This window comes from Phyllostomus discolor, chromosome 10, assembly GCF_004126475.2.
Source record: "Phyllostomus discolor isolate MPI-MPIP mPhyDis1 chromosome 10, mPhyDis1.pri.v3, whole genome shotgun sequence".
Taxonomy (NCBI): Eukaryota; Metazoa; Chordata; class Mammalia; order Chiroptera; family Phyllostomidae; genus Phyllostomus; species Phyllostomus discolor.
In genome coordinates, this window is record NC_040912.2 from 13,683,981 (window position 1) to 13,711,212 (window position 27,232).

The following is a 27,232-nucleotide window of genomic DNA, read 5'->3' on the forward strand; positions in this document are numbered from 1 at the left end:
TGTTGTTTGTGTACGCAGCCTTTTGTCCGCTTCTGCTGAAGGAGTTGCTTATGCCTCCCCTTACATGTGCTTTTGAAATATTTATTTTCCTCCTTTCACCGGCTTCAAAGCAACTGAGATGATTACAGTGCTTTTGCACATAAAGAGAAGGATCGCGTTCCCTTCCGTGGAAACCTAGCCATCACTCCTGGGCACAAAGGGTACTAGCAATGTGAGCTCCCTCGCTTGGCCATAGGCATTGGCAAGGCCTTTCTGTTTGTTCCAAGTCCTAGTGAGAGAAAATTTCAGAGTAAGAAGCAGTTGCCCAAACTGCCATGTAGAGGTTTAAAATGTGTGCTCTCAACTTGCTTTCACCATCGTTCTAGAGCATGAGCGCCCCCATCAGGTTGGGTAGCGCCAAATCAATGCATTACTCTGATGGTAAGAATACATTGAATCGGTAAATGTTTCTCCAGAACGTACCGTGTGCCTGGCATTGCTCCAGGGGCTGGGAGAATGCAGTGGGGTGGGGGCTGCAGATGCCTGTCCTCATCTAATGGATGGGTGTACTTCATACTTACACAGCCTGAGTTCCTTAAGCTTCCACAAGACTCTTCCCATCTCAGACTTAGCAGAGAAAAATGTTCAAGAACAGTATCTCTGGGTCTAGACAGCATAGGTTCAAATCCCAGCTCTACCTGTTCCCTAGGTTTGTAACCTGGGGCAGGCTGCTTCACCTCCCTGCGCTTCAGTTCCCTCTTTGCGGTGGGGTGGTGATATGGCGCAGACTTCAGGCGGCTTTGTGAGGGTTCAGTGAGAAACGCTCTCCAGAGCACTCGGCCCAGGGTCTGACACAGGAAGTAAAAAGTGTTACATGTGTGTTTGCTCCCATTTCTGATGCTTGACGGCATGGCTTGCAATACTGTAACACTGGCAACGTCCAAAATGCCTGTAATAAGGAATGGTTTGGCAAAAAAATGGGTACAAAGGTACTGAAAATAAAAATAAAAAACAATTCTCCTCCCTGGTTAAGGCTGTGACTGAACACGTCCAACCACCATATAACCCTAAATGGCCCCGTAGGGACATTAAACGTGATTGGTTTGATACATGTCTCTCCTGCTGATTCTTAGAAAACTTAGGGGAAAGGGGGTGGGGTTTTCTAAAATATGGTTTCCCTTCCTGTCACGTGCTACCCTCTTTGTCAATGGACGTGCATTATGGGGAAAGGAAGGAGCGGGGGTGTGGCTGGAGGCCTATGAAGACGGTGCTCGTGGGAACTGTCAGTCACAGGCTGTGCTTGCTGGAGCTCGAAGGAGAACGGACCCCCAGCAACCCCCAAGCACGGTGTCTGTGGCCTTCCAGCCAGAAGCTAAACTGAGGAATTAAACACTGATATTAGGGAGGTAGGGGGTTAAGTCAGTAGCTAAAGAAATACGATAATCTGATTCAAATTCATCTGGGTTATTTAAATACTTAACCTAAAATGGGATGAAAATATAATTTGGTTACCATGGCATTATGTGCACTCATGTGAAAAAACAAAGGCCAAAAATAGCCCCAAACTACAGCTGACAATCAGGATAAGATGAGTGGCTATGAGAAACAATAGTAATGTGAGCTCGTCTAAGCTAAGCTTCAACCCTGTGAGCCCTGACAGGGTAGAGCCAAGTTCAGGGTCTGCCTGTGTATCTCTTGTGGTGACTCGGAGAGAGAAAGTGCAGCTCCCGGGCACATGCGCACAGAAATGGAAAGAGCATTACATAACTTAGTCTTCAGTTCCACGAAATGGATCCCAAGGAAATAGGCAGGAAAGCGATCTGGGCATTGTTAGTAGCATAGGGTGTGCTGAGTATAACGTAGACCTGCTTTCAAATCCTAAGTCCACCCCTTACTCTGTGTGTGGCCGTGTATTAGCGACTTAAATTTCCTGAGCCTCAGTTGTTTCTTTTTTTTAGATTTTATTTACTTATTTTTAGAGAGAGGGGAAGAAAGGGAGAAAGGGAGGGAGAAGAAACATCAGTATGTTATTGCCTCTCCCATGCCCCCACCACTGTCGACCTGGCCTGCAACCCAGGCATGTGCCCTGACTGGGAATCGAACCAGCAACCTTTTAGTCCATAGGTTCTTTGCTTCACAGGCCAACACTCACTCCACTGAGCCACACCAGCCAGGGCTCAGTTGTTTCTTTATAAAATAGGAGTGGTAGTGCTAGCTCATAGGTAGCAGTAAGGCTTAAGTGAAATTGTAATATACTGCTATATAGAGTATTATTGCACTGAGAATAATACATGTTCAGCACATTGTTACTGTTCTTATATTTAGAGGCAACTTTTAAAATTTTTTTAAATATACAGTGTTAAGAATAGTAAGAGGAGTGTTGAAATAAGATATACTGTATCTGCGCTACTCACTCAAGTGCTTTGAAGGGGGCCTAATGTCACCGGTGTGTCTGGGACAGAAAGCCAGCATGGGGCAGCCAAGAGTCCTCACAGCTGGCTTCCCCGGGGTGATACCACCCACCCCGATCACGGGGAGCCACCTCCTGTGTGTGGAATTTAGCCTCGTGGCCTTAGATAGTTAGTTCTTCTCATACCCCCGAGAATGGATGCGTCTCTCGGAGACAGAGCCACGCCGAGGTTACAAGAGGCTGATGCATGAACTACAGAGCTGCTCCGTGCACTCACCGTGAAAAACAGACCCGCTGCGGGACGCAGAGGTGTTGTCAGCACGACCAGGCATGCTTCCCCCAGAGACTGATCACTGGGGAGAGGTGCATGTGGTGAGAGAGAGAGAGGTGGCTGTTTAATTCAAGGGGCCGGACCACCTGCTTGCCGCTTCCGGCCCAGGGGACGTTGAACCTTCCTGGAGACCGCACGACCCTGCCCTTGCCCTCCACGTGCAGGTGACAGACTTCGGCTTTCAGAGCTCAGGGGCTGCTTTGTCTTCTTGCACCTCTACCCTGAGTGGAGGTCACCGAGGGACTAATATAATAAGTGGGGAGGGCCCCCACATTAGCATTTTTGGGGTGGAATTCCAACGAGGAAGGGCATTGATGGACCGCGTATCTCCAAGTGAAAGGAACCAGAAAGTAACAAGAGTCACTCGGCTTTTCTGCCATGTTTTCTGGACATCGTTCGAAAGGCAATGTCGGTGCCTTTCCTCCAAGCCCTGGGTTTTGTCGCCTCGTGGTTTCAGCGGGCGCGTGGATGTCCGAAGTGGTCAGTGATCAGGGAGGTCGAGGTGCGCCCCAGAGCTCAGCTACATCGAGCTGTGTTGTTTCCCACCTAACAGACCCAAACATGCAATGTCAAAGTGACTCAGGAGGTCGGAAACCAGAGAAAACCTTTGTTGTTCCGATTTTCCTCGTAACTGGGCATGCAGGGTGCCTCACGCTTTTCAAACTGGTAGGGGGTCTCATTTGATCTTCAAAATGCCCACAGCGTGGCCGGTGAGGAGAGGATCAGTCACAGGTGGGGATGCCGAGACTGAAGGCGGCAGCATGGTCCAGTCCCCCTCGGCTAACGCCCTTTGTTTCCACTCCCTGGTCCCCTGTCCGTCACCTTTTTTGGAAATCTCTTGTGAAGGTTTAGTTGCCACTGGATTTATCAGCTCAGAGCCACTGGATTTATCGGCTGCCCCTGTGAAAATAGCCTTTTTTGGACTGTTCAGACGACGGGATTTTGTCTGCCCTGGCCACTCCAACCTTTCATCCTCCAGACTCACGGGAGGACTCTGTGCTCTGCCCCCATTGTGGGCCGGCGGGCGGCCCCTGCGGACTGGGTGCTTCCAGGAGTCCATTATAAACATCCCTGGCATCCGTTCCACCGTGTCGGGGAAGGAGCTTCCTTTGTGCCAAGAAATCTGATTCAGCCTCGGCTTTCTGAATAAGCCCAAAAAAGGGGGAAATTCAGGAAAAAGGGACTTCCTCTGTCCCCACAGGGACTGAGGCTCCTGCTGCCCAGCACAGAGTGGATGAAGCGTTTTGAGCTTCATCCGTGGCTGCAGGGCTCCGAAAACTCATTTCAGTTGGTTTTGCTTCTCTATGTACCTTTGGGACAGGTTTGCCGTCTAAATTTAGGATGTGCAATTAAGCTATTACCTAAAAGTGGCTTTTCCTAATTACCTGAAACTTCAGTTGTCGGGTCCCTGTGTTCCTGTCATCCTAACCATTTACACACCCTCAAGAGTGTGTGGCAGGAACACTGAGTGCAGTTACGGACAGCTACTAAAATGGGAGAAGTTCAGATGAAGTGGTTTTTTCCCTTTGCTCCACGGGCTCGGCCCTTCTTCCTTTTCTGTGACGCATCGGGGGAACTGGAACAAAAATTCTCGGACAGCCTGTGAATACCCGTGCCTGTCACTCCTCTCCTTGCACCCTCACGCCGCCTCTCTGAACAGTTCTTTTATCTGGTAGAAGCCAGAGGTGTTTACTGCCGATCACAGTGACATCTTATTTAAAGACCTTGTGGGGGGGGGGGGTGGGATTCAAGCTGTTCCAGTAAAACTAGCAGTGAATTAAATGGAAGGTAGCTAAACCAGTGCCTCTCCTTTTCTAGGTCAAGTCCTCACTTTATGTGTTTTTTTTTTCTGTTGTTTTTCTTTTTTTCACAAGGACCCAGGTGTATATCAAATAAGAGATTAACTCTGAACACAGGGGAAGAGAAAATAATTGGCAACTGCATGTTCCCCCCAGTCAGGCCAGTATCTTTGGCATCATTCTTAACAGCTCAGTCTCTTATAATCCCCATCCTATCCACCAGCAAACCCTAGGGCATTTGTGCAGAAGCCTTCCTTCCAAAGCCAGCCGTGTTCACTGCCCGCCCACTGGTGCTAGCCACTGTGCCCACGCCACTGTAATCAATGACGGGGATTATTGCAACAGACTCACTGTCTGGTCTCTCGTTTCCATAGCAGGCTCCTCGCCCGCAGGCAGAGTGATTGCTTCAAGTAGGAGGCACAGGTTCTCTAAACTCTCCAGTGACTTCCCCTGTCACTTGGAATGAAAGCGGAAGTCCTGGCCAGGGCCCACCAAGCCCGCCAAGATGCCGCCCCCAGAAACACGCCCCCTCCTGCTTTCACTCATTTAGCCTCAGCCACGCTGCCTTTGTGCTTCTCCTAAAACACACCGAGCACCTGCCAGCCCTGGGCAGTGGCTGCGTCTTCCGCCTGGGACACCCCTCTCCCAGCTCTCTGTGTGGCTCACCTCCTTATCTCTCTCCACCCCAGAACTTTCCATTATCGGGAGTCCTGCCCCAATAACTCTGTCTGGGACAGCACTACCATTTATCCCTCCCTCATCCTTATGGCTGGCTTTATCCTTAAAAACTGGCCCTACTGACAAATTACGTACTCATTTGTTTATTGTCTGCCTCACCCACTTCTGCACTAAAACGTCAGCTCCACGAGGGTGGAGGTTTTTGTTTCTCACGGTGTCCGCAGTGAGTGGGGCAGGGCCCGGCACCTCATGGGGATCGGTCAAGTCCGATGAATGCGGTGCAGAGACTGGCCACTGGGTCCCTCCCTGGATGGTTCCCCCCCCCTTCCATCTGGCACTTGCCCTCTTTTCCACAGCTGCCCTTCGAGGACAGAGGTGAGCCAGGAACTAGGACTATATAGTTATGTTCCAGGACAGCTGCAGAATCGATGTATTTAAGGGATATTTTTATACATCCAAAAAAGAAAAACTTAATAAAATACACAAATGTTGAAATACGCTGTTTTCCCATCTGCTTCTTACCTTTTGATGCATTCAAAGCATAAATCAAAAGTGATTAGGTCAGGGTGAAGAAAGCCTTCAAATACATAAATCAATTACAAGAATTCTCCACCAACGGCATCTCATTGACCTTAGGCTTATAGAAAGACACGTGCATATAAAAACCACATATGCTAATTTCCTGAATGTTTGGGGATCCTCGCCAATCAGAGGGAAGAGGGATGCTGGGAAACCAGTCTAAACCGGATATAGGCAGTAGGTTAACAGAGAGTGTCTGCTCCGGGGCTGGGTCAGTTCCGACTCCAACTAAGACTCAGACGCCTCTGTGGGTCGCCACTGGGTTAACATGGACAGAAACGCAGCACTGAGGCAGCTCCAGGCTGTCCTGGCCCTGCTGTTCTCTGCCTGCAGGGGTGCCGCCCAGAAGTGGTGTTCAGACCGTGTCCCTCATTGCAGCCGAGGCTCCGGAGCGGGTGGGTTTGAGGATCTCTTCTCTCTCCCCCCAAACCATGCTGTGAACCAAACCTGCTGGTTTTACCAGGACTTATTCCCTGTCCGTGTGGCGGGGAACCTTCCGTAACCTTTCTGGTGTCTGTCTCCTCGTGTGTAACAGGAAGCCTTCGGGCTGGATGCCCTAAGTGTAACATACTTTGGTAAGAAGCAGCTGGCAGGAATTTCTGGAAACACGGCTGGCACCATGACCGGTCTCACTGACACTGAATTACAATAACTGCACCTGCACCAGCCGTGAGCCTCAAGTTACGTACGGAGGCACCGTCTTCCCAAGAGCGCCTTCGTTACTGAACTGAACAGAAGTGGTGGCTGCAGCGATGAAAGGCAGGGCGCACGCTAGGGGGCGCGCTACAGTCCGCTGCAGGGGCCTCTCCTTCCTAGAATGCGACTGCGTATTTCTATCTTCACCGAAAGTGAATAAATTTTTTTTATCAGTTTAGCTCTTTGTAGAAACAGGATTCTTTAAAAAAAATTATCTTAATCTTGAATCAGTTCCTATAGGTAATTGGCAAAGAGGTTAGATTTGTGACTTTCAGAAGAGTGAAATCTGCTAAGGCCAGGAGTTTTCTTTTTATTGAATTTACTGGGGCAACACCGGTTAACAAAATTATACAGGTTTCGAGTACACAGTTCTGCCACATGTCATCAGTGCACTGCACTGTGTGTTCGCCTCGCCCAGTCAAGTTTCCTCCCATCGCCATTTATCCCCTCTGCGCTCCTCCACCTTCCCCCGCCCCCTGCCCTTCCCCCCACTATCACCACACTGTTGTCTGCGTCCATGAGTTCTTTCCCCTTTGTTTTTCTTTTCGCTCAATCCCTCCACCCCACCCCTCTGCAAAGTTAGTTTTTGTGTTGCCAAGAAGTAGCATTTAAAAATATTTGTGATTTGATAATTTAATTAAACGCAGGTACTTTCAGAACAGGTTAATAGGGATTTTGACCTTGGTAGACAATGTTAGATTATATGTAGGGTTTATGAGTGGGCAGTGCTTGTGTGTCCCTGATTTTATTTTCACATCTTTCCAAATGTGTCTCTGTCCTTATCACTCGCCCCCTTGGCCGCTTTTCTCCGAGGTTTCCAGAGGCTCCCATTCACCCAGTTTCTTCTCATCGCTGACGAACTTGAGCGAATCCAAGCTGGCCGCATTCAGGGTACCCTGTGAAGGACAGGCTGGTTGAAAGGAAGCTGAAGAGGCGCTGAGCATTGTCACATCTCAGTGCCAGGGGGACAGAATGCACTTCCCAAGAGATAAAATTAATAACTTGTTTTGTTTTTGGCTTTTGTTTCCGTCAGGTCAGCCACCACCCACCTATCTCTGCATGTCACGCGGAGTCGGGGAACTTTGTTTTCTGGCAAGGTAATGTGCTGACTAATGTATCTGACCCCCAGTATTTTGGGGGGGATGTTATAGAGTTGTGTCATAAGGAGCTGCTGGCGAATGCTTGTTAAGATTAAAAGTGGGCCCTGGTTGTGGGCTTGCTGGAAGTATCCACTCGTGTTCTTGCCTGTCATCCCTGAGCAGTAACTGACATTTGTCTGCTTCGCAGCTGAGGAGTCAGGAGGATAATTTAGTTGCTCCCTCTTTCAAAAAATTCTCAATCGTGGGGTCACCACTGTTTTCCTGTAACATTTTCTCTATCTCGTTCCATAGACACTTGAAAGGCCTCACATTTCAAGAGACACAAAAATACTCAGTTGTTTATCAGAGTCTAGATAGCAGAGGGGTTTTTACTTTTCAAATTTTTTAATTTTATTTCTAAAATTATATTGCTGACTTTTCTTTAATTTGAGAACTGTTCCCTTTGGATTTGGGAGGGCATGGGTTGTTCCAAAGAATAAATAAGGCTACAGATATTTTCTAAATGGATTAATATTTTCTTGCCTTTTGGATTGAGGTCCTTTGCTGGCTTATTAGCTATACTTCTTTGTTTCACTTCTCAGTTGTTACTTTAGGATTCGTATTATGTATCTTTAATGTATCACGGTCTACCTTCAAGTAATGTGCCACTCTGCTTGTATTATAAAAAACTTACAAAATATGCTTTCATTTCTGCTCTCCCAACCTCTGTGCTATTGTGGACGTACGTTTTATTCATGTATATTATGAATCCTGCAGTACATTGCTACTACTGCTGTTTTTGCTTTAAATGGCCAATTATCTTTTTCTTGAGGCACCTTTATCGAGATAGCCAATGGGTTTTAGTGTATTTACAGAGTTGTGCAACCATTACCACAATCAATTTTTGTAACGTTATCATTACTCCAAAAGAAACCTATTTATCAAATCCCCCGCCACCACAACTTCCTATTTCCGTGAGTCTCTTTCACCCTGAGACAACCACTGACCATACTCTCCATAGATCTGCCTTTCCTGGATAGTTCATGTGAATGAAATCATGTAACGTGTGGCCAGGGTCATCCTGGGCCCGCTCCGCCTCTGTCCTGGCCATCGGCCATGGCCCCACTGGCCTCCCTGCTGTCACCTCTGCCCCCCTGTGGCCTGAAGCATCATGCCGCAGCCAGAGGGGTCAGTGGTCTCTGCCTTTCTCCTTCTGTTCCCCGTCTCCCTGTTGGCACCACCACTCATGCAAGTCGAAGAAGTCCGAAATCATCCCCAAGTTCTCCCTGTCACTCACACTCTGCATCTGATCTGTCACCCCGTTCTATCTCTATGTCTGTATTGGTTCTGGGATCGTTCCCTTCCACTCCATCCCCACCGCTACGGTCTGGGCTCACTTCACCCTTGTTTATCCCCAGAGTAGCTGCCATGGCCTGGTAACTTCTCACCTGCTCCTCATCTCTCCTGCTCCTATTCTGTTCTCCATACTGCTGCCAATTGTCTTTGCAAAGTCAGTCCCCTGCCCAGACACACACCTTCTTCTCCCCAGGGCACACAAACCAGACTTCCTAGGCAGGCTGCAGAGCCCATTTTTTTTAAAAGATTTTATTTATTTATTTATTTATTTATTTTAGAGAGGGAAGGGAGGGAGAGAGAGAGAGGGAGGGAGGGGGAGAGAGAGAGAGAGAGAGAGGGAGAGAGAGAGAGAGAGAGAGAGAGAGAGAGAGAGAGAGAGAGAGAGAAACATCAATGTGCGGTTGCTGGGGGTTATGGCCTGCAACCCAGGAATGTACCCTGGCTGGGAATCAAACCTGGGACACTTTGGTTCCCAGCCCGTGCTCAATCCACTGAGCTACACCAGCCAGGGATAAATATGGATCAGTGGCCTCTCTGGAACCCCCAGCTGGGGACCTGGCCCTCAACCCAGGCCTGTGCCCTGACTGAGAATCGAACCAGCAACCCTTTGGTTGGCAGGCCGGTGCTCAGTCCACCGAGCCACACCAGCCAGGGCTGGAGCCCATTTTTGGTACCCAGTCTGTCTGTGTTCTCTCTGGACAGTCTGAGACCAACAGACTGAACCACACCCCATGCCCCACCTTGAACAGGCTATGGCTTCTGCCTTCAGTCACTTTCCTCGGCCTGGTGGCCTCCTGCATGGTGGCCACTCCTCTCCTCTGGGGCCGTTTCGCCTCACAACATACTCCGTTGTATAGCTCTCCCGAGGGGGCTCTCCCAAGGGGGCGCTGAATTGCATACAAAGTCACAAAGGCATCCTGTATGGTAATGGGTTTTATTATGAAGACAGACTGTCCTGTGTCGTAATCGACCATCTACGTGGCCCAAGAACTCTTTTATCTACCTAGCTCTCCCGCTAAATGTGTAACATGTGGTATTATTGTATTTCAGATGTGAGGTGGAAAAACAAGTTCTGGGGCAAATCCCTGGAAATTGTCCCCATTGGCACAACCCACGTGACTCTGCCCACGTAAGTGCTTCTGTGGGTGGGAACTTGACAGAATTCAGGGCCAAGATAATGGCTTTAGGACAGGCTGCCCACAGTCCCCCCCACCCCACTCCCAAGGCATTGAGTGGTTTTTTCTTAATCTGTTTGACAGTCAGTCCAAACGTTCCCATTTTGACAACCTCACATTTTATTTCCCTCAAATGAAAGTGCTTCCTGGAGACCAAAATCCCTTGAAAAGATGCTTTCTGAAAACTCATTTCCACTTTCTAAAAAGTTAAGAATGGTGGTTTTTCTTTAACATTGCAGTCCTGCCTCACTGTCGAGATTTCTTTGAAGGGAGATCTGGCCTTGATCCATCAGGGACTGTTGACACTATTCACAAAACAGAACATGGCATCCAGAACCACGCCCCCAGGATCCACGTGCCCTCCCTCATTCTGCTCCTTACTAATTGCACATCCTTGGGAGGTGCCCTAACCTTTCTGATCTCCAGTGCTGTCATCTCTGAACTGGGCATATCAACCCTCTACTTCATTGGGCTGCTGCAGAGATTAAATAGATAGTATATGCAAAGCATGTAAAATCGTATGTGGCCCGTGGTATGTGCCCTGTAAGTGCTCGGTCTGGTTACCATTATCCTCATAATTATTATTTATCTCCGTAACTAGTGTCTGAACACTTTCTCATTGTAAAATACTTAAGATATATGTATGTGAAGATTTATACATAAGATACATGTGCATATGCCTGCATGTGCATGTATTTACATGCATACATATATGTGTACCTATATGTGTGTGCTCACATGTGTGTGTGGGGGGGGGAGCAGATTGCGAAAGCCTTCCCCCACTGCCACTTCCCTTTCCTTGTTTGGGGACTTCACGCAAGTCACCTCTGGCTCTCAGTTCCCTCCTGTGTCAGAGGGAGTGGGCTGTCCGCGGAGATGACCCGCTGTAGAGAAGCCTCTGGTGACAGCTCCCGGAGCGCCTGCCTGAGCCTGATTATTCCTGACTCCGTGGCACACGTGCCTCCCTGGAGAGTAAAAGCTCAGGCCGCCCAGCATGGCTGAGCAGCTCCGTCCATGCCAGTTCCCTGGGTGCAGGAATGAGTGTTTCCTGACACGACTTGTTTGTGACAGTGGCGTGTTTGTCTGCGTGCACTGCGGGCTCTGCTGAGAGCTGTCCCTCTCGCCTCTCCCCCTCTAGTTTCGGAGATCACTTTGAGTGGAACAAAGTCACCTCCTGCATCCATAACATCTTAAGCGGGCAGAGGTGGATTGAGCATTATGGAGAGATTGTCATCAAGAACCGGAATGACGATTCCTGCCACTGCAAAGTGAATTTTACCAAGGTGAGCTCTGGTGGCCCTGGGCGCTCTGGCCCGGGAAGGTCCTGGCACAGCCGGGGCTGAGGGGCACAGGGGATCTTGGGGAACTTTTCACCTTCACTTTTGTGCCGGCAGACCAGCCATGCCAGGGGTTCCCTGGTCCCAGTCCACCTCTGTCACCTGGACCAGGGCCATGGCTCCTCCTGTCCTGCTTCCTTCCCTCTGGTCCATCCTCAGTGCAGCTGCCACAGAGAGCCTTTTGAAACAGGTCATCATGCGGCCGTGTGGATTGACCTTGAAGACAGTATGCTGAGGGAAATAAGCCAGACACAAAAGGGCAAATGCTGTGTGATTCCATTCTTATGAGGGACGCACATCAGTCAGGGCCATGGTGACAGAAAGTGCAATGCTGGTGGCCCGGGGCTGGGGGGCAGGGCTTGGGGAGGGAGTGTTTGATGAGCTCAGAGGGTCATTTTGGGGGATGACAATTTCTGGGGTGAGAGAAGGTGACGGTTCTACAGTATCATTAATGTGCTTAATGCCACCGAATTGTACACGTGCACATGGTTGAAATGGTAGGTTTCGTTATGTATGTTTTACTACATTTTTTTTAAAAAGAAGATTGTGTCATATTCGACCAGATTTCTGACAACTTCCGTCTTTCTCACAGTACCAGCTTCATCCCTACAGGGGCCCACGAGCCCCGCCCAGTCCGCACTTCCCTACCCACCCCTCAAGCTCACACACACTCATGTGCACACACATGCGCACACACGTGCACACACAGGCACGCACACACATCCCCTCCCTCCCCTCCAACCTCAGTGTCCCCGTCCTTCCTCACTGTGGTCCTTGGGCTCCACCGACCTTCTTTCTTTCTCTTTGTCTTCCCTGCCTGGACCCCTGTTCCCAGATCCTCCCACAGCCTGCCCCCCTTGTTATCACATCCCATCTTCTCCGAAGTTGTCATCGCTGACTGGGATTAGCTTGCTCCCTGTGGGTTTACTTGTTTATCTGCTGTACCCCACGCCCTCCTTGCTACCCCTGCCCCAGGAGAGCGAGCGGAAGGCTGGTCTGTGTTGCTCAGGGCTGCAGCCTGCGGCCTGGAAGTGGTGCCTGGCGCCCAGCGGAGGCCCATCCGCACGATGAGTGAGCAGACGGGCCTGTGGCGAACGCGTGGAGTGGGCTGCGCTCCCTCCCACCTGGCTCGGTGGCGGCCCTCCTGCTCCTCTCTTCCTCCTTCCATGCCCTCTTGCTGTTAAAAATCTCAAGTACTTCAAAGGGCCTGAAAGTGTCACCCCCACCCTCAAAAATATTTGCATTGAGCTAAGGTGAATTCTAAGCTGAGGTATTTGGTTTTCATCATGGGATCTCACGGGGTACCCCCTGGTCCACCTGTAGCTGGTGGCGGGCATGATGGACAGGTGGACTGGGGTCTTTTTTACACCCTGCAAGTCAGACTGGGCTGTAGTCAGACACAAAGCTAGTAGTGATCTGGCATTAAATAAAAATGGCCCTGCCTCTTTGAAAGCTTCGTCTAAGCTGTCTGCAAAAAAGAAGCAAAGGGCAGCCTGGTGCAGAATCTGCACGCTCTTCCTGCAGGGGAGAGCCGCCCAGCTCTCAGCATTTCCCCGCGAGGAGATGTGCTGGGCTCCCCTGTCTCCCAGCCGCCTGGTCCTTGTCCACCTCAGACCAGAGCGTAGGTTTTTGTAGACACAGGAGATGAAGAGCATTCGAACTCGGGCCGTGTGCCTGCTGCCGAAAGAGAGCCTGCGAGCAGGCGCCGCGGGCGGCGGCGCCCGTGGGTCGGGACTGCCTCCCGCCGAGGCCCCATCCCGTTGCCAGTGTTGGATTTGTTGGCAAATATGTGTGAGAAAAAACCTGACATCTGCTTCAGAACAAACTGAACAGCCTGGACAGTATTTTTATCTTTCTTTCCTCAGTTTTACAGGACGTGAGAACTGACTTTCAAATTTCTGATTCAGGTCAAGATGCTGAGCACAGACTTGGGATGGGGAGGCCAACCCGTCAGACTACGGCCTGAAAATGCCACTCAACTTTATTGGTTTCCAAATATGGGTTCTGTTTTGGCTGGAAATAGTAATAGGGTTTTTGAATTGTGGAGTAATGCCTTCCCTTTTTCTAGTGGAGACTTTTTTGGGGCAGCTAAGTAATTGGGAGATTTTCTTTTTTTTTAATGAATTCTAGGAAGTTGGAGCTCCCTCTGCCGGGCCTGGTGTAGTACTGCATAAAGCCTCAAGGCAGAGCTGAGCTGAGCTGAGCTGAGCTCATCTGGTCTGAGACCAGGTCCAACCACAGTGTCATATGGATTCCCTCAGGTTCCTGTAGATTGGATGAAAAGATCTATACTTGGGGAAGGAATTATAGGAGAAACTGAACATATGCTGGTTTACGAAGCAGCCACCTTTATTGGTTTACCAAAGACTGTCTTGTTCCTTTAGAGAAAAAAATTATGAGAGGTATATTTCTCTCCAGCTGCAATAGTCAGGCCCACAGCGAGAGCCAGGGAACCGCTGTTCGGGGGTGGGGGGGGGCAGTGCGGGGGCGGGGGGGGGGGGCTTACAGGCCAAGCACACTCTGTGGCTGATGTGGATGAACTAAACTTTCCCTTATTACTTTGTGTGTCGAAAACGTAGAAGAAAATGTATCTTACACAGCCAGGAAAGAAACGTATCAAATATTGGTTCGTTGAGTTGCAAACCGTAAATAAAGGGTTAGCTATTAATTGTTATTACATAATTAAAAGTGTAATAAAAAATTATAGAATCCAGAACTGGAGAACTATATGCAATGTAGAATTATCATTATGGTTCTCTCCTTTCCCTTTTTCCACCCTTCTCAGTGTCTGTAATAAGTGGACCCCATAATACTAAACAGACCACTTCCACTTGACTCCTAGGCGAAGTACTGGAGCACCAACGCCTGTGAGATCGAAGGCACCGTGTTCGACCGGAGCGGGAAGGCGGTGCGCCGGCTCTTCGGGAAGTGGCACGACAGCATCTACTGCGGCGGCGCCTCCTCCGCCTCCTGTGTCTGGATAGCGAGTTAGTATGGAGGGCGGGGCGGGGCGCATCCGTGTCCACTGGCGCCCCCTGCCTGCGCTGAGCTGCATGTGAGCTGTCGTCCCTCTTCACTCACCGAGTCATCTCTCAGACGCATCCCCCGGGCTTATCAGCGACTCCGCCGGTGGCCAGGGAGGTCTGGGTTCTTACTCCCAGAAGGAAGCCGTTGCTACTCCCCAGTCGTTCTGTCTTCCCGTCAACACACCTCACCCCTGTGCCTATACTGGGCACTAAGAAGGGGTACAGTGAAGTACTGGAAGTCATGCTAGAGCAGGGCAAAGAGAGAAATGTTCCCGGAAAAGCAGGGCAACCTGGGGCACACAAGAGTTAGGGATCCCCCAGGTCCATCCAGCCCCACAAGCCACTCTGATCGCTCCTGTCGTGCCACAGGGATGCTGAGCCCCGTGGGTGGCCGTGGGAGGAAGGACCGGGGCAGCCAGACCTTCCTAACAGACCCCAGGATGTTTTAAGACTTTAGTTCATCTTCTAATCTGATAAGTAGGTTTCCCAGCTGTGGTCATATTAAAAAACCATTGTTCTGAAAGACCACCATTAGGATGCTTTAGGCTGATCAAAACAAGAAAACCATTCTAATAGCGGCTTAAACCATTAGGAAATGGGCTAATAATTAATAATAAGTTGGTGGGTGGCCCCAGGTTTGACGAGAAACGGCTTGCCTGTGTCAGGAGCACAGGTCAGGGAGGGTGCATTCTGCCACTCCTGATATGGTGGCTGTGTTTCCCTCCTGGATGTAATCCTTGTCACATGTCACTGTCACATCCCCACGTGACAGGCCACCAAGCAGGGAGAAGGGAGGACAAAAGAGCATTCTTCACTTATGCCCTGCTTTTCTCAGGAACTCAGTTTCCTCGGGTCCCCCAGCGAATGTGTCTTTACATTCTGTCAGCCTGGAGCGGGTCCAGACCCATCCTGCAGCAATGTGGGGCACCTGGGTAGCCCGGAGAGCATCCAGTGGCTTTGGATTCACCCCCTAGGGAGGACACGGTGCCACCGGACTGGAGCAGCTTCCCATTAGCAAGGAAGAAAGGGAGATGCCTGTGGAAGGGGCCGCAGTGGGTAGCAGCCGCCTCCTCCTCCATCGCCCAGGTCGCCGGAAGTCAGCGTGAGCTGGCCGCCCGAGGCCGCCTCCCTGGCCGCAGAGGCACAGAGGCGCACATGGGGTCCTGCAAGGAAGCACTCGCTCTCCTTTGCTTGGAGCCTGTGTCGCAGAGCGGGGCTCCCATCCCCTCTGGGTGCTAAGGCAGCACCTGGACGGGAGAGCTGTATGAGCTGCTGTCACTCTTGCTGTCGGTGTCTTACTCACGGGCTCTCTCTCTCTGCCTGGGCCTCCAGCGTCCTGGCCCGTCTCCAAGCAAAGCCCCCTCTTCAGTCTGGTGGGTGGAGACAGGGACAGGTTTCTGAGGGCACTTTAGGAAGCTTTGATGTGATTTCATACTTAGGATACACAGAGATATAGACGTAGAATTTGACCAAGGACTTCGAAACGTCCAGAAGTGGTCTGTAGAAAAGTTCACGGAACACATTTGCATCTGTATGTGAACAACTAGAGCCTGGGCTATGAGTGGTTTTATTAGTCTAGGTTTGATTTGCCCAGTGCAAATTTGGGGGGTTTAGCTTGATCTTTAGCTGGAAGTCAGGGCAATACACCTGCACTAACCTGCTTGGGCTGCCATAACAAAATACCGCAGACCCGGGGGGTTCAACAACAGAAACTGATTTTCCCGCGGTGCTGGAGGCTGGGGAAGAATCAAAGATCAAGGAGCTGGAGAACATGGGTTCCGGGGAAGAATCCGTGCAGACAGCCGCCAGCCCAGGGCCCGCCCCACCCCTCCGACCTCATTTAGCCGTGCCTACCTGCTCAGGGGCCCCGTCTCCAAAACAGCCGCACTGCGGGTGGGCTTCAAGCCTTGAACTTGGGGGAGATATGGACATTCAGTCCATAGCATTCTACCCCGGCCCCCCAAATGCATGTCCTTCTTACGTGCAGTATGTGTTCACCCCATCCCACCAGCCTCCCAAAGTCTCGCCTCATTTCAGCTTCAACTCTAAATTCCGAAGTCTTGTTAAATATCATCTGTATCAGGTGGGGGGTGAGACATGAGGAATGATTCATCCCCCCCCAGCTGTGAGCCTATGAAACCAAATGTGCTTCCAGAATATAGTGGTGGGACAGGCATAGGGCAGGCATCCCACGAGGGAGACATAGGAGTGAAGGAGAGGGGGACAGGCCCCAAGCAAGGCTAAAAACCAGCAAGGAAAAATGTTATTGGATCTTAAGGGTCCAGGATAATCCTCTGTAGCTCAACGCTCAACCCTCTGGGTCCACTGGGTCAGTGGGCCCTTTTCCCAATCTCCCTGAGGCCCTGGTTGGCGGCAGCCTGGCCCATTGGTGCTGCAGGGTGGCCTCGCCCTTTGTGAGGTAGAGGCTGCCTGGCCCCTACCCCCTGCCTGCGCGGTGGTCTGGGCCTGTCGTGGGAGTGGCAGCCGGACGTTCTCTGAATCCCCTTCAGCCATTCTCCGCAGCTCCAGAAGGATGACAGGTTTGCCACTGGGCAGCTCGCTCTGAGGCCCCGTCCTCTGAAATGCCAGCAGCCCAAAGGCCGTTGTCCTTTTGGTCTTGGGTCCTCTGTCCCCTGCGGGTCCAGCTGCCAGTGCTTCTGCCAGTGTGACCCACCTCTGTTCCTGGCTCCGCTGAGAGGGTTTTTGACGGAAATGTGTAAGGTTCGGCAGGGCAGGAGTTCGGGAAAAGAGGGGCAGGTGTGGAGGGAAGAATAACATTTATTAAGCACTGACGGGGGGTGGTCCAACATGACTGCAGGCAGAAGACAGAGTTTTAGGAGAATCTGACGTCTCTCCAGTGAAAAATGGATGCTCTAGAGTGATAGTCCTGTTAGTGAGGAAACATGGATCTAGAGTTCTTTTTAATGAGTTTGTTTCAGGAACAAATTCTTTTTCCGGGTTACACAGTATGGAAACTTAAGGACGTTTTGTGAATTTGCCGTGTAACCGCACAGAGGGGCCTTTCCCTGGTGGGTGGAAGAAGACTTCCAGAGAGGAAAATGTAGAGGGAGTATCCAGCCCTCGTCGTTAGCCAGAACGTGTTAATGCAAACGGAAGAGTGTAACGCTGAGAGAGAAACATCGTAGCTGGTCTGAGATGAAAAGCGTGAGGACGTTAAAATGGAACGTAACTGCAGTGCAAGTTGGGGATGAACGGTCTCTCTTTCTTGCAGATCCCATGCCAAAAGGCTACGAGCAATATTACGGCTTCACCCAGTTTGCACTAGAATTAAATGAACTTGATCCGTTGTTGAAGGCTCTGTTACCACCTACTGACACTCGGTTTAGGCCAGACCAAAGGTAAGGGTCCTTTTTTTCCATCTTTGTCTCCAGAGCTGTAGAGCTTTATATAGACTGTTATTAACAGCTTCCTGGACCCCAGAGGAGCCTCGGAAAGACAGACGGTGTCATCAGGAATGGGGTGCAGGGGACCGCAGAACCGTCACGCGGACGCCACGGAGCCCAGCTTCCGTCTGCATGTGGCACGACTTCTGTTCATTGGGAGAGCCCTATTCCTGTGAAAATATCAAGAAATTTTTTTAAGAGTTTTACTGCATTCAATTAAAAAATGCATTGTGCATTTGAAAGGGTAAAAAGCATCCGCGTCCTCCCCGCCCAGAACTGGAATTATTCTGGTGCGCTGAGATCCAGGGTTTGAGTCTCCGTGTGCCACTGACCAGCTGTGTGACATGTGACCCATCTTTTCATCCTCTTCAGCCTCAGTTTCTGACTCTGAAAAACGGGGAGGATGATCTCTCCCCTAAGGCCTTTCTAAGTAAGACTCAAAACCCAGAAGGGAAAAAGGGGGTAAAACTTGACTTTATTTAAAAACACACACGTACACGCAACACCCTTCTTCGTGGCAAAGTAAATAAAATGTAGACGCAAAGTCAAAAGATAAATAACAAACCGAGAAGTTTATATCTGCTACTCATTTCATGAACTGTTTCTAGAAATCAAGATCAACCCGTTAAAAAAAATGGACATAAGAAAACGAACAGGTCACAAAATAAGAAGTGCAGATATCCCTTAAACACGAAAAGACGCTTCATCTGACTCAGGCAAATGCGCATTTTTAAAACCCCACGGACGTGCCGTTTCTTAAGCTACGGATGGCAACGATCCGAAGGCGTGGCGTGCTCTGAGCCTGTGGGGAAAGGCGCTCTGGTAGCCTTGCTGGCGTTGACATAAATCACTGTAATGCCCATGAAGGGCAGTTTGATTGTTTACATTACAGACTCCCCCTTCAGCCCAGCAATTTCCCTTCTGGAAATTTCTCCCTACAGTACACTAACCCATGTGCAAAATGAGAGATATTCATGGTCCTTTGTTGCAGCATCAACTGTAACATGAAAAGATCGGTGACATCCCGAATGTCTATCAGTAGGAAATTGTCAAGATAAAGTCAGATACATCCACACAACCGAACACTGTACAGCTTTGAAAAATGCAGGTGTCCATGGGCTACCCAGGAAGGGCTCCAGGTTACACCGGGGTGGGGGTGGGGGGGCAAAGTAGGTCTACAGTTGTTCGTGTGGCAAATAATACAGCAATTAGTAAATAAAACAGGAGTGAACTCTGTTCCATGTACTCACAACTGTAAAACTACGTTTGCCCTGACCTGTGTCATTAAGTAGAAAGTAAAGCAAAAGGAACCAAGGTATAGACAGTACACACAGCCTACTACCACTTATGTTTGCAAAAGGGAGGGAAGAGGTAAGGATGTGCATTCGTGTTTGCTTTACGCACATAAAGAATCTCCAGGAGAATGCACTAGGAACTAGTAACACAGGTGGAGTGAAGGGGGCGAGATGGGGGGGGAGATCGATAGGAAGAATTAGAGACGAGGAAGAGTGGGAGACTCTAAGTTACTTTTTATAGATCTGATTTTGGAACCATGTATATAAACCACCAGTTCAAAGAATAATATCTTTCCTTACTCCCTCAAATACCGTTTGAAGGGTGGAAGGGGAGTCTCGTGTGCAGGAAAGCGTCTGGTGTATCCAGTTAGGACACATGCGGTTCCAGCAGTAGTGATCGTTATAAGTCCGTGGGATTCGGATTCCTTTATTCTCTTCCTCGATGCCCTCAGGTTTCTCGAAGAAGGGAAGGTGGAAGAAGCTGAAGTACAGAAGCAGAGGATTGAACAGCTGCAGAGAGAAAGGCGGCGGGTCTTACAGGAAAATAACATGGAGCACCAGCCGAGGTTCTTCAGGTGTGTGCTGGGCCCTGGGGGTCGACAGGTAGTAGAGACACCTGGTGCTTCTGGTGTGGAGAGTGGACAGGGGTGCCCCGTCCCCACGGAAGAGCGTTCTTGGCATTTTCCCGGCTTCAGTGTGGGGACGTCAGCTCCCTCTGCGTGAGGGCCCGCCCGGCTGTGACACTTGGCTCTAGGCTGTCCTTTCCTCCGTCCTTCCCAGCTGCAGTGACTTCTGCTTTGCACCTCTTGCTCCGGCCCAGCTGCCTCTTGGCCTCTAGCCCAGCGAGTTCGCATGGGAAGCGGTCAGTGAGTCAGCGCTAGTGGAGAAGCGAGGAGACCGCCATCACCCGGCTCCGGGGCCCGGCCAGCTTGTTAAATCCATGCCTGAGCTTGGTCGCCCACCCAGTACATTATACACAGCGACAGGCACAAGCAGCTGTCACCCCACCGGCTCCCAAAATGCCAAGTCCAAGCAGTAGTCTCAGTTGCAGAAGTCCCAACACACTTGGGCTTGGATGCGGAAGAATCACTCTTCAACTTGCCGAGAGGGTCTTGTTAAAAACAGACGTGAAGCTGTGGAAGGGGCATCGGGGCTCATTGGCCCTTCACCCCCCTTTTCCTTTGCCCAAGGAGGAACCAGGGGCCGGGGACCAGAGGCAGCGGCAGGAGGGGCCTGTGCGGTGTCCTGGGCCGGGGCCTGGCTCTCGGGCCACCAGGCCAGGGCTCCATACGGCTTCAGGGGGGTTGTTATTTATTCATTTTTTTTCCAATCAACATGAAAACACAGATGCAGAGGAGCTGTAGCCTCCGGCCCCGCCCTCCCATCGAGTCTTGCTTTCAGGGAAACCAGGGTTTTGTGGTCGTTTGTGTGGATTCTGTTGTTGTTGTTTTGTTGTCATTGTTTTTTTATCGGGCAACAGAAACACTTCTGGGAGGAACCAGTTACTAATATATCACAGCAGCAAACTAGCAAAATATATAAAGTATGTATTCAAAAACAGCAAACTGGGAATAAGTAATGTTTTACCCCCAAGTACAATGCTTTTTCTTTCAAAGTTGATGTGGATCCTGCCAGATCCTTCCTGATCATTGTTACAGTCTCAGGGTGTGAGCAGTTGGAGGCTGACTGGCCAGAGTTTCATCCCCAAATATTCATAACTTTGTATAAATGTTTTAAAAATAAGACCTTAAATTACTTTTTTTGAAAACAGGCCAGGGACAGGTAAATGGATAGATTAACAAATAGACTGATGACTTGGTAGATACTCACATGTACCCTTAAGTAGGTCAATTCTTTTTTTTTCCTCATAAATCATCTAGTGTCACTTTTAAACAAGGAGAATCTGTAATTATAAAGATGTTCATCACAGTATTTTTCAGAATCATTAAAAATTGGGGGTAACCAAGCTGTCTCAAGGACTAGGTAAGGAGATTCATCAACTTGATGTAATGCGAAAGCATCAGAAATGACTTCACACGCTCTGCGGAGGCCTATGGGAAGCGCATGGACATTTAAATGCAAAATATCACATGTCGTGCAGGCCGTCGTTGCATCTGAGAGTTGTGTCTGGAATGGAGAGGACAGAACACAGCTACAGCCAAGGGCCGTGGCTTTTTTTCCCTTTGGTTTCTCTGTGAAACTGCCAGAGTGTTGCACGTGGCGAATAAAAACCTGGAGAGAAGGCACGAGGTCTTCAGCAGCCGTGGTCCCGGCGAGGAGACGCCCGAGGGGCGGGCGTGTGGGGCCTCGGAGGTTTGCCTGCACGCTCGCTGAGGAGCAGTGAAAACGTCATCAGGAGTTTCCCGTGGAAACTGGAGCTTGGGCAGAACGGGGCCTCTTCGTTTCCTAGTGAAGTCTCCGATATGCAGATGGGCTCACTTTAGACACATCCCTCTACTGGAGTAGGGAAACAAATATGAAAGAAAGAATGACCTGTGTTCCCGAGAGCGGAAAAACAGGCACCTCTACTTTCGCTTCTAAAACACATGACAGTATCCATCAAAATGACAAATCCACATTCTCTCTGACAAATTCTTTGACAGAGTTTTTTAATGTAACTACTCATGTACCTATGAAATAGCGTATGTGTTATTACGTTATTATAAACATACTTATAGTAGCTAGAGATGGAAAACAACCTTCTCCATGCCCTCCAGTAGGGTACCTGTTAAACTGGGGTGCATCCCCACCATGGACTATTATGTAACTGTTTTTAAAAAAATGCGGAATCTCTTGTGGCCAGAGTCACCAAATCTTTTCTGTAAAGGGCAAATGGTTGGTTCTGCTAGCTTTGCAGACCGTGAGGTCTCCGTGGTGATTGCTGGACCCCGCTCGGCAGCGTGACAGCAGCCATAGACAGCACTTATGCGGGTGGGCGTGTCCCGATAAAACGGTCTTGCAGAGGCTGGAGGCTGGAACTGGGCCTAGGGCTGTAGTTTGCTGACTTTATGGTGGAAAATGGCCTCCAAAATATACTGTTACGTCGAAAGCTCAGGAGATAGGGCCCCACAGAGGACTACCACTATGTGGAACATGGGGGTGGGTGGAGTCTGTGGGCCTGCTCCTGCAGGCAGGAGATTCCCCCGACAAGGGTGAGGCTGGTAAGACGGTTGCCTCCGACAAGACCTGGGAGACAGGAGTAGGAAAAACACTTCCAGCTAGTCACCCTTTTCTGCCTTTTGAAGTTGGACTTGTGCATTATCGTCAAAGAATAGTGAACCAAGGTGGTTTTTTCCAGACTGTCTCCGCCTCCTATTCCTTTCCTTCTTAATGTTAACGTAGCACATGATAGGAACAGCCTGGTTGCCTCGGCTAGTACGCAGCCCCACCCCGGGTGTGGCTCTCTCCTCGCCGCAGAGGGTCAGAAGGTGGTTTCCAGTTTGCTCCCAGCTCCAGTGCTGGGCTCTCAGGGATCCTGCAGGCACGGGAGAATGATAGCAGGGCTAGGAGAGGAGAGGAGGGATGGGAGAGAGAGAGAGCGCAGAGGGCAGTGCTTTCAAGAGCCTTCAAGACATTCTTTCCTCTTCCACAGGAAATCCGACGACGACTCTTGGGTGAGCAACGGCACCTACTTGGAACTCAGGAAAGATCTTGGTTTTTCCCAGCTGGACCATCCTGTCTTGTGGTGAAAAATGAAAACCGAGCGATGCGTTCTCGTAATTCTGTGTTGGCTTTCTGAAGTGACAAACCTGTGTCTATACACTTAGAAAATGTTCTCTGGAATGTTCACTTGTGCTTAGCTTGGCGTTTTAAGTGTTCAAGCGCTCTATCTTTTCTTCAGTAGGGTTCTTTCCAATTTCAAATGTTATGATTGTTTATATACATGTAGAACACCCTGATATTTCTTTTTTATATATAAAGTATTTAATAAAAATGAAAGATTCATTGTTAATGCGTGGGTTGCAAAAGAAGCTTTAACACTAATTTTCCAAAGGTTAGGAAAATTCAAGTTGAATTTATGCCTTATAAAATTATGTTGCAGAAAAAAACAATCCATCTCTCCCGGGTGCATTAAGGAACAAGAATGCCCAGGGTGACTCACCCATGAGGACGCTACCCAGGTTCAATTCGGTAGCTCAATCTCTTTTTGCCTCAGACAGCTACTGACTTGCTCAAACAGAGCGATCCTGCTGGTGCTGGATTCTGAAGGACATTTGCATTTTCATTTGCATATGGGTAGTGGTAAAGAGGATGGTGTAAGTTTGGTGGAATGTGTGTTTTTGTACGAGGTGCAGATGGTATCTTCTTGAAGAGGAAGCCTTTGAGCTCATCCCTCCCCATAGTTTTTATTGCCTTATGTGCGGAATTATGCAGGTCATGGCTCAGAGGATTGTCGTTAATCTGAGAGAATCCCCATTCATTAAATGTCCGAATGAAATCCCAGAGAGGCAGCGGGAAATTTCTCCTTAGAGCTGAATGCTTGACAAGAAACTCTTTTCTGCTTCCAACGCCCCGGCTTCCTCTCCTGTCGGACCACACCCCTACTGAGTGTGGAGTGTCCCAGCTTAGTGTAAAACATCCAGCACATTCCATGCACCAGTGTGGCTCTGTACACGTTTAGCAAAATAACTGATTGTTTTAAAATACTGTTGTGGTATTTTCTACCTCTTAATAAGCACTGTATTTTAGATCTTGTATAAAAAGTCGGACCATCTGCCTTATAGACGTGTGTAGAGAATTGATGTTCTTCCTTTGTGTTGAGCTCTGATAAAGCTTTTGGTGTCTTACCCTTTTCCCGCACTTTCTTCTTACTCACGTCCCTCTCTTGTGAGTCTCGCAGCAGCCCTGAATTTTACAGATGATAACTGCCGGAAGGGGAAGCTTCGTCTTTGTAAATGTGTCATTTCAAGTTACGAGAATGGAGTCTGTGCAGCAGTTAAATTGTGCTACCGAAAGCAATTCCAGCCTCTGCCCAGATTACATTAAAACCAAAGCCTAATTTTTAAGCCTTTTACTCTGACGTCCATAATAATTCTATGGAGTGTGAAATAAAATGGTGTGGTGTAAAAGATTGCTCCCGAAAATATTTTTTTAGATACTTACATAACTTCAGAGCCCGTAGCATGCTCTGAAGAGCAAAGTAGGATAAATACCAGAAAGAGGAACGCCTGCTTTGTCAGTGTCACACCGAGGAACCAGTGGGACGACGCCAGGTTTCCAAAGTGGAGAGGAGTCTGCAAGTGACCGGCATTTTAAAACAGTAAACTCATCAGATGTCGCACTCATCCATTCCCTTTCATCACGATGTCACGGTGAACACAATGTGAATAGCATTTCCATTTCCGAGCCGTTAAATGACCCAGCCACCGTCTGCAGTGGGCGCTTTGTTCTCCTCTTTTCAAGCATGGGCCCAGACTCCGCCCCCAGACGGGCAGGAGCAGGCTGTGGACTTCAGGGTACTCCAGGGGAAAACAAATCTGGTTTTCACGGAGTGAAGATAGAAGTTGAATTTTAGTAATACGGACTATTAAGTAGGTCTGCTCTAGAAGTTGGTTCCAAAAAAGAAAAAAAAAAACCCAAAAAACAAAACTGGACAGATGTAGCTTTGTCCTGCAGTATTTGTAAATTCTTTGCCTCGATGCTCTTATTTCAACTGATACTGGGTTGTATTTTGGAATCACAGGATGAATGGACCAAATATCATCTTTGTAGTCATCTTCTTTGAGATGGGGAGGGGGAGGAGTTAAAATGTGATACAGAACTATATGCAAATTTTAAAATCCACTAGTCTGTGCCAGTATCTCGAAAGGGTTTTTCGGACATTTGAGCTTTGGGGATGCATCCTGATACTGTCACCTTAACGCCCCCTTGAGTAGGACGTGGCTTCCTTATTTCCCTTCAGTCCCTGTTTCTCAAAAGCACTTTGCCACCTAATTCATAGCTTGGTGGCTTTTTTTTTTTTTAATTAAGATGAAGAAACCAAACATGGCATTGTTGGGGTAGAATTGAGGTAAAAATCCAGTGTTCTGGACTCCAGATCTCCTGATTCAATAATGCCAATCCCTGCACCATTGAAGACACTTGCTATAACCAGCCTTTTAGTTCCAATTCTGTCCCCAATGTATGGTGAATCGCACAGATATCCTTGGAAATGGGACTTGGTGAGCCCACCACATGGCACTCAGCTGTTCCTGTGGCCGCTGTTGACTCCCCCCAGCGGGGAGGGGAGGTCCCCCAGCTGATCTGCTGGAGGTCCATTCGGGGAGGAGCCTACAGTCCAGTGCAGCTGGGCAGCCCATCACTTTGGTCCCCAGGCCCCAAAGCCGAGGTCAGCACTTCCCTGAGTCAGATGTACCCACAAAACCTCATGGCAGCTGCCCTGTGCACGTCAGCCCCTGGGACCCCAGGCTGGTCCTGGTACGCACGGAGCAGTCCACTTCAGGCCAGCAGGCCAGCTACCTACCGAGTCCCCAGGATGCCCCCCTGGGGGACTCTGAAGGAGAGAAATGTACACAAACCAAAATGTTTTCTTTATCCAGGCTGCTGCTTTTCTCATACTCCACTTCTAGTTACTTCTCACGCATCATTGGCTTAGGCTTTGAGCACTGCCCTTTACCTGTGTTTTCCAGATTTATGATGAGTCGTCTCATTCTGCTATGAACAGTGTCGACTGTAAAAGAAAAGTGATAAACTACAAAGTTTGTATTTGGCTATTGAACCTTGTCGTAGGTCAGCTGCACATTCTATTAATTCCATATGCCTTCCAGCTCTCCCAGAATTTCCTCGGACCCTTGAGTTATGCGTAGGAGCAATAAGAAGCTGTTCTTATGACCTTAGGGGTAGTAGTTCCAGTGTATTGGCATAATTTATTTGAATGTCTTTAATTTTGATATTAACATCGGCATATATCTATTTTTGCTACCAGATGATAGCTATTTTCATGTATCAGTTTTCCTCTGCACTGTGTTTATCTGTTACTCAATGTTAGCCATTATTTCTCTGCATTGACACAATGTATCACACAACTCTGCAAATCACGGCAGTCTGGAACGCAAAGCATTGTTGGAGACTTTGGTTTGGGGGAATGCAATGAATGGAAGCCGCTGGTTTATGGTATTCTTGATGATTCGTGATCTTCCTCTGGGACCCTCAGAGGATACTATTTTTTAATGGATATTTGTAAATATCTTCCATCTAGCCGTTTATAAGATTGTGTTCTGTTTAAATCCTACCCTTCAACTCACCCCCTGTGCCTTTGTTTATCCCCCTCATGTAGCTAGTTGACTGAATAAATCACGTGGAAAACGCCGTCTCTGTCTGGTCTCCCAGGTAGGGGTGCCTGTGTGGCTGCTGAGAGGGGACAGAGCGAGGCTCTTCCGAGGAGGAAGACGCACCAGGTTGGCTGCAGGGATGGGGGCTGAAAACAAGGATCTCCTGGGGCTTAAGGAAACGTGGGACACATGCGTGCCCTGCCTTTGGCCCCAACATTTCCAAGCTGCACTGCAAATGCAGGTCCTGCAATCCTTAGCCCTGGGGACCTGGGGCAGCTGGCACCCTGTAGGTTGGCCTCAGGGCACTATGGAAATAGCCTCATCTTCTGTGTGTCCTCACATGCGAAAGGAAAGCGACTATTCATACCAATTTCAGGGCCCTTCCGAGTGGCCGACTCATCTCCCCACACACCCAAGCACGTTCTGTGCAATGCCAGGAACGCCCTTAGCTTCCCCTGAGGTTCCCCCGGAGTCCGTGGGTATGTTGGCGGTGTTCCGTGTTGTGCAACACACAGAGAGCAGCGTTTCACACACGTGGAGTCACGCCTCTGCATCCCTGGAAACACGAAGGAGGTGACCCAGAGCAGCTCATGAAACTCGACTGGCTTCAAAGAAAGGAAAAAACCAGCTATGAAAAGACATTTGCAGGGCATTGGTGAAAGTCACATATAAACATAATGAAGTTATTGATAATTTTCATGTATGTGATGTGTATTGCCTGTTGTTAGGAGCTAAATCAGCTGTCAAAGGAGGAACATTCTCCAGCGTTATTCAAGTTAATGTGTCACGAACACTAAAGGAACCTTAAAAGGCAGCC

General features: G+C 49.2%; 1 protein-coding gene across 7 annotated transcripts in view; it reads left to right on the plus strand.

The window, feature by feature from the left end:
* OSBPL3 (oxysterol binding protein like 3) overlaps window positions 1–25,192 on the plus strand; it is a 160,311-nt gene extending 135,119 nt beyond the window's left edge. For 6 of the 7 annotated variants that reach the window (XM_036010488.1, XM_028526160.2, XM_028526161.2 and 3 more), the window contains 7 exons: window positions 7,506–7,569; window positions 9,958–10,036; window positions 11,221–11,365; window positions 14,262–14,406; window positions 17,678–17,804; window positions 19,597–19,719; window positions 22,737–25,192. In XM_036010488.1, the coding sequence (XP_035866381.1) occupies window positions 7,506–7,569; window positions 9,958–10,036; window positions 11,221–11,365; window positions 14,262–14,406; window positions 17,678–17,804; window positions 19,597–19,719; window positions 22,737–22,833 (780 nt within the window). In that variant the 3' untranslated portion in view covers window positions 22,834–25,192. The remainder of the gene's footprint in view (window positions 1–7,505; window positions 7,570–9,957; window positions 10,037–11,220; window positions 11,366–14,261; window positions 14,407–17,677; window positions 17,805–19,596; window positions 19,720–22,736) is intronic. The other variant, XM_036010490.1, reaches the window with a different exon arrangement.
* Window positions 25,193–27,232: the final 2,040 nt, after the last annotated feature.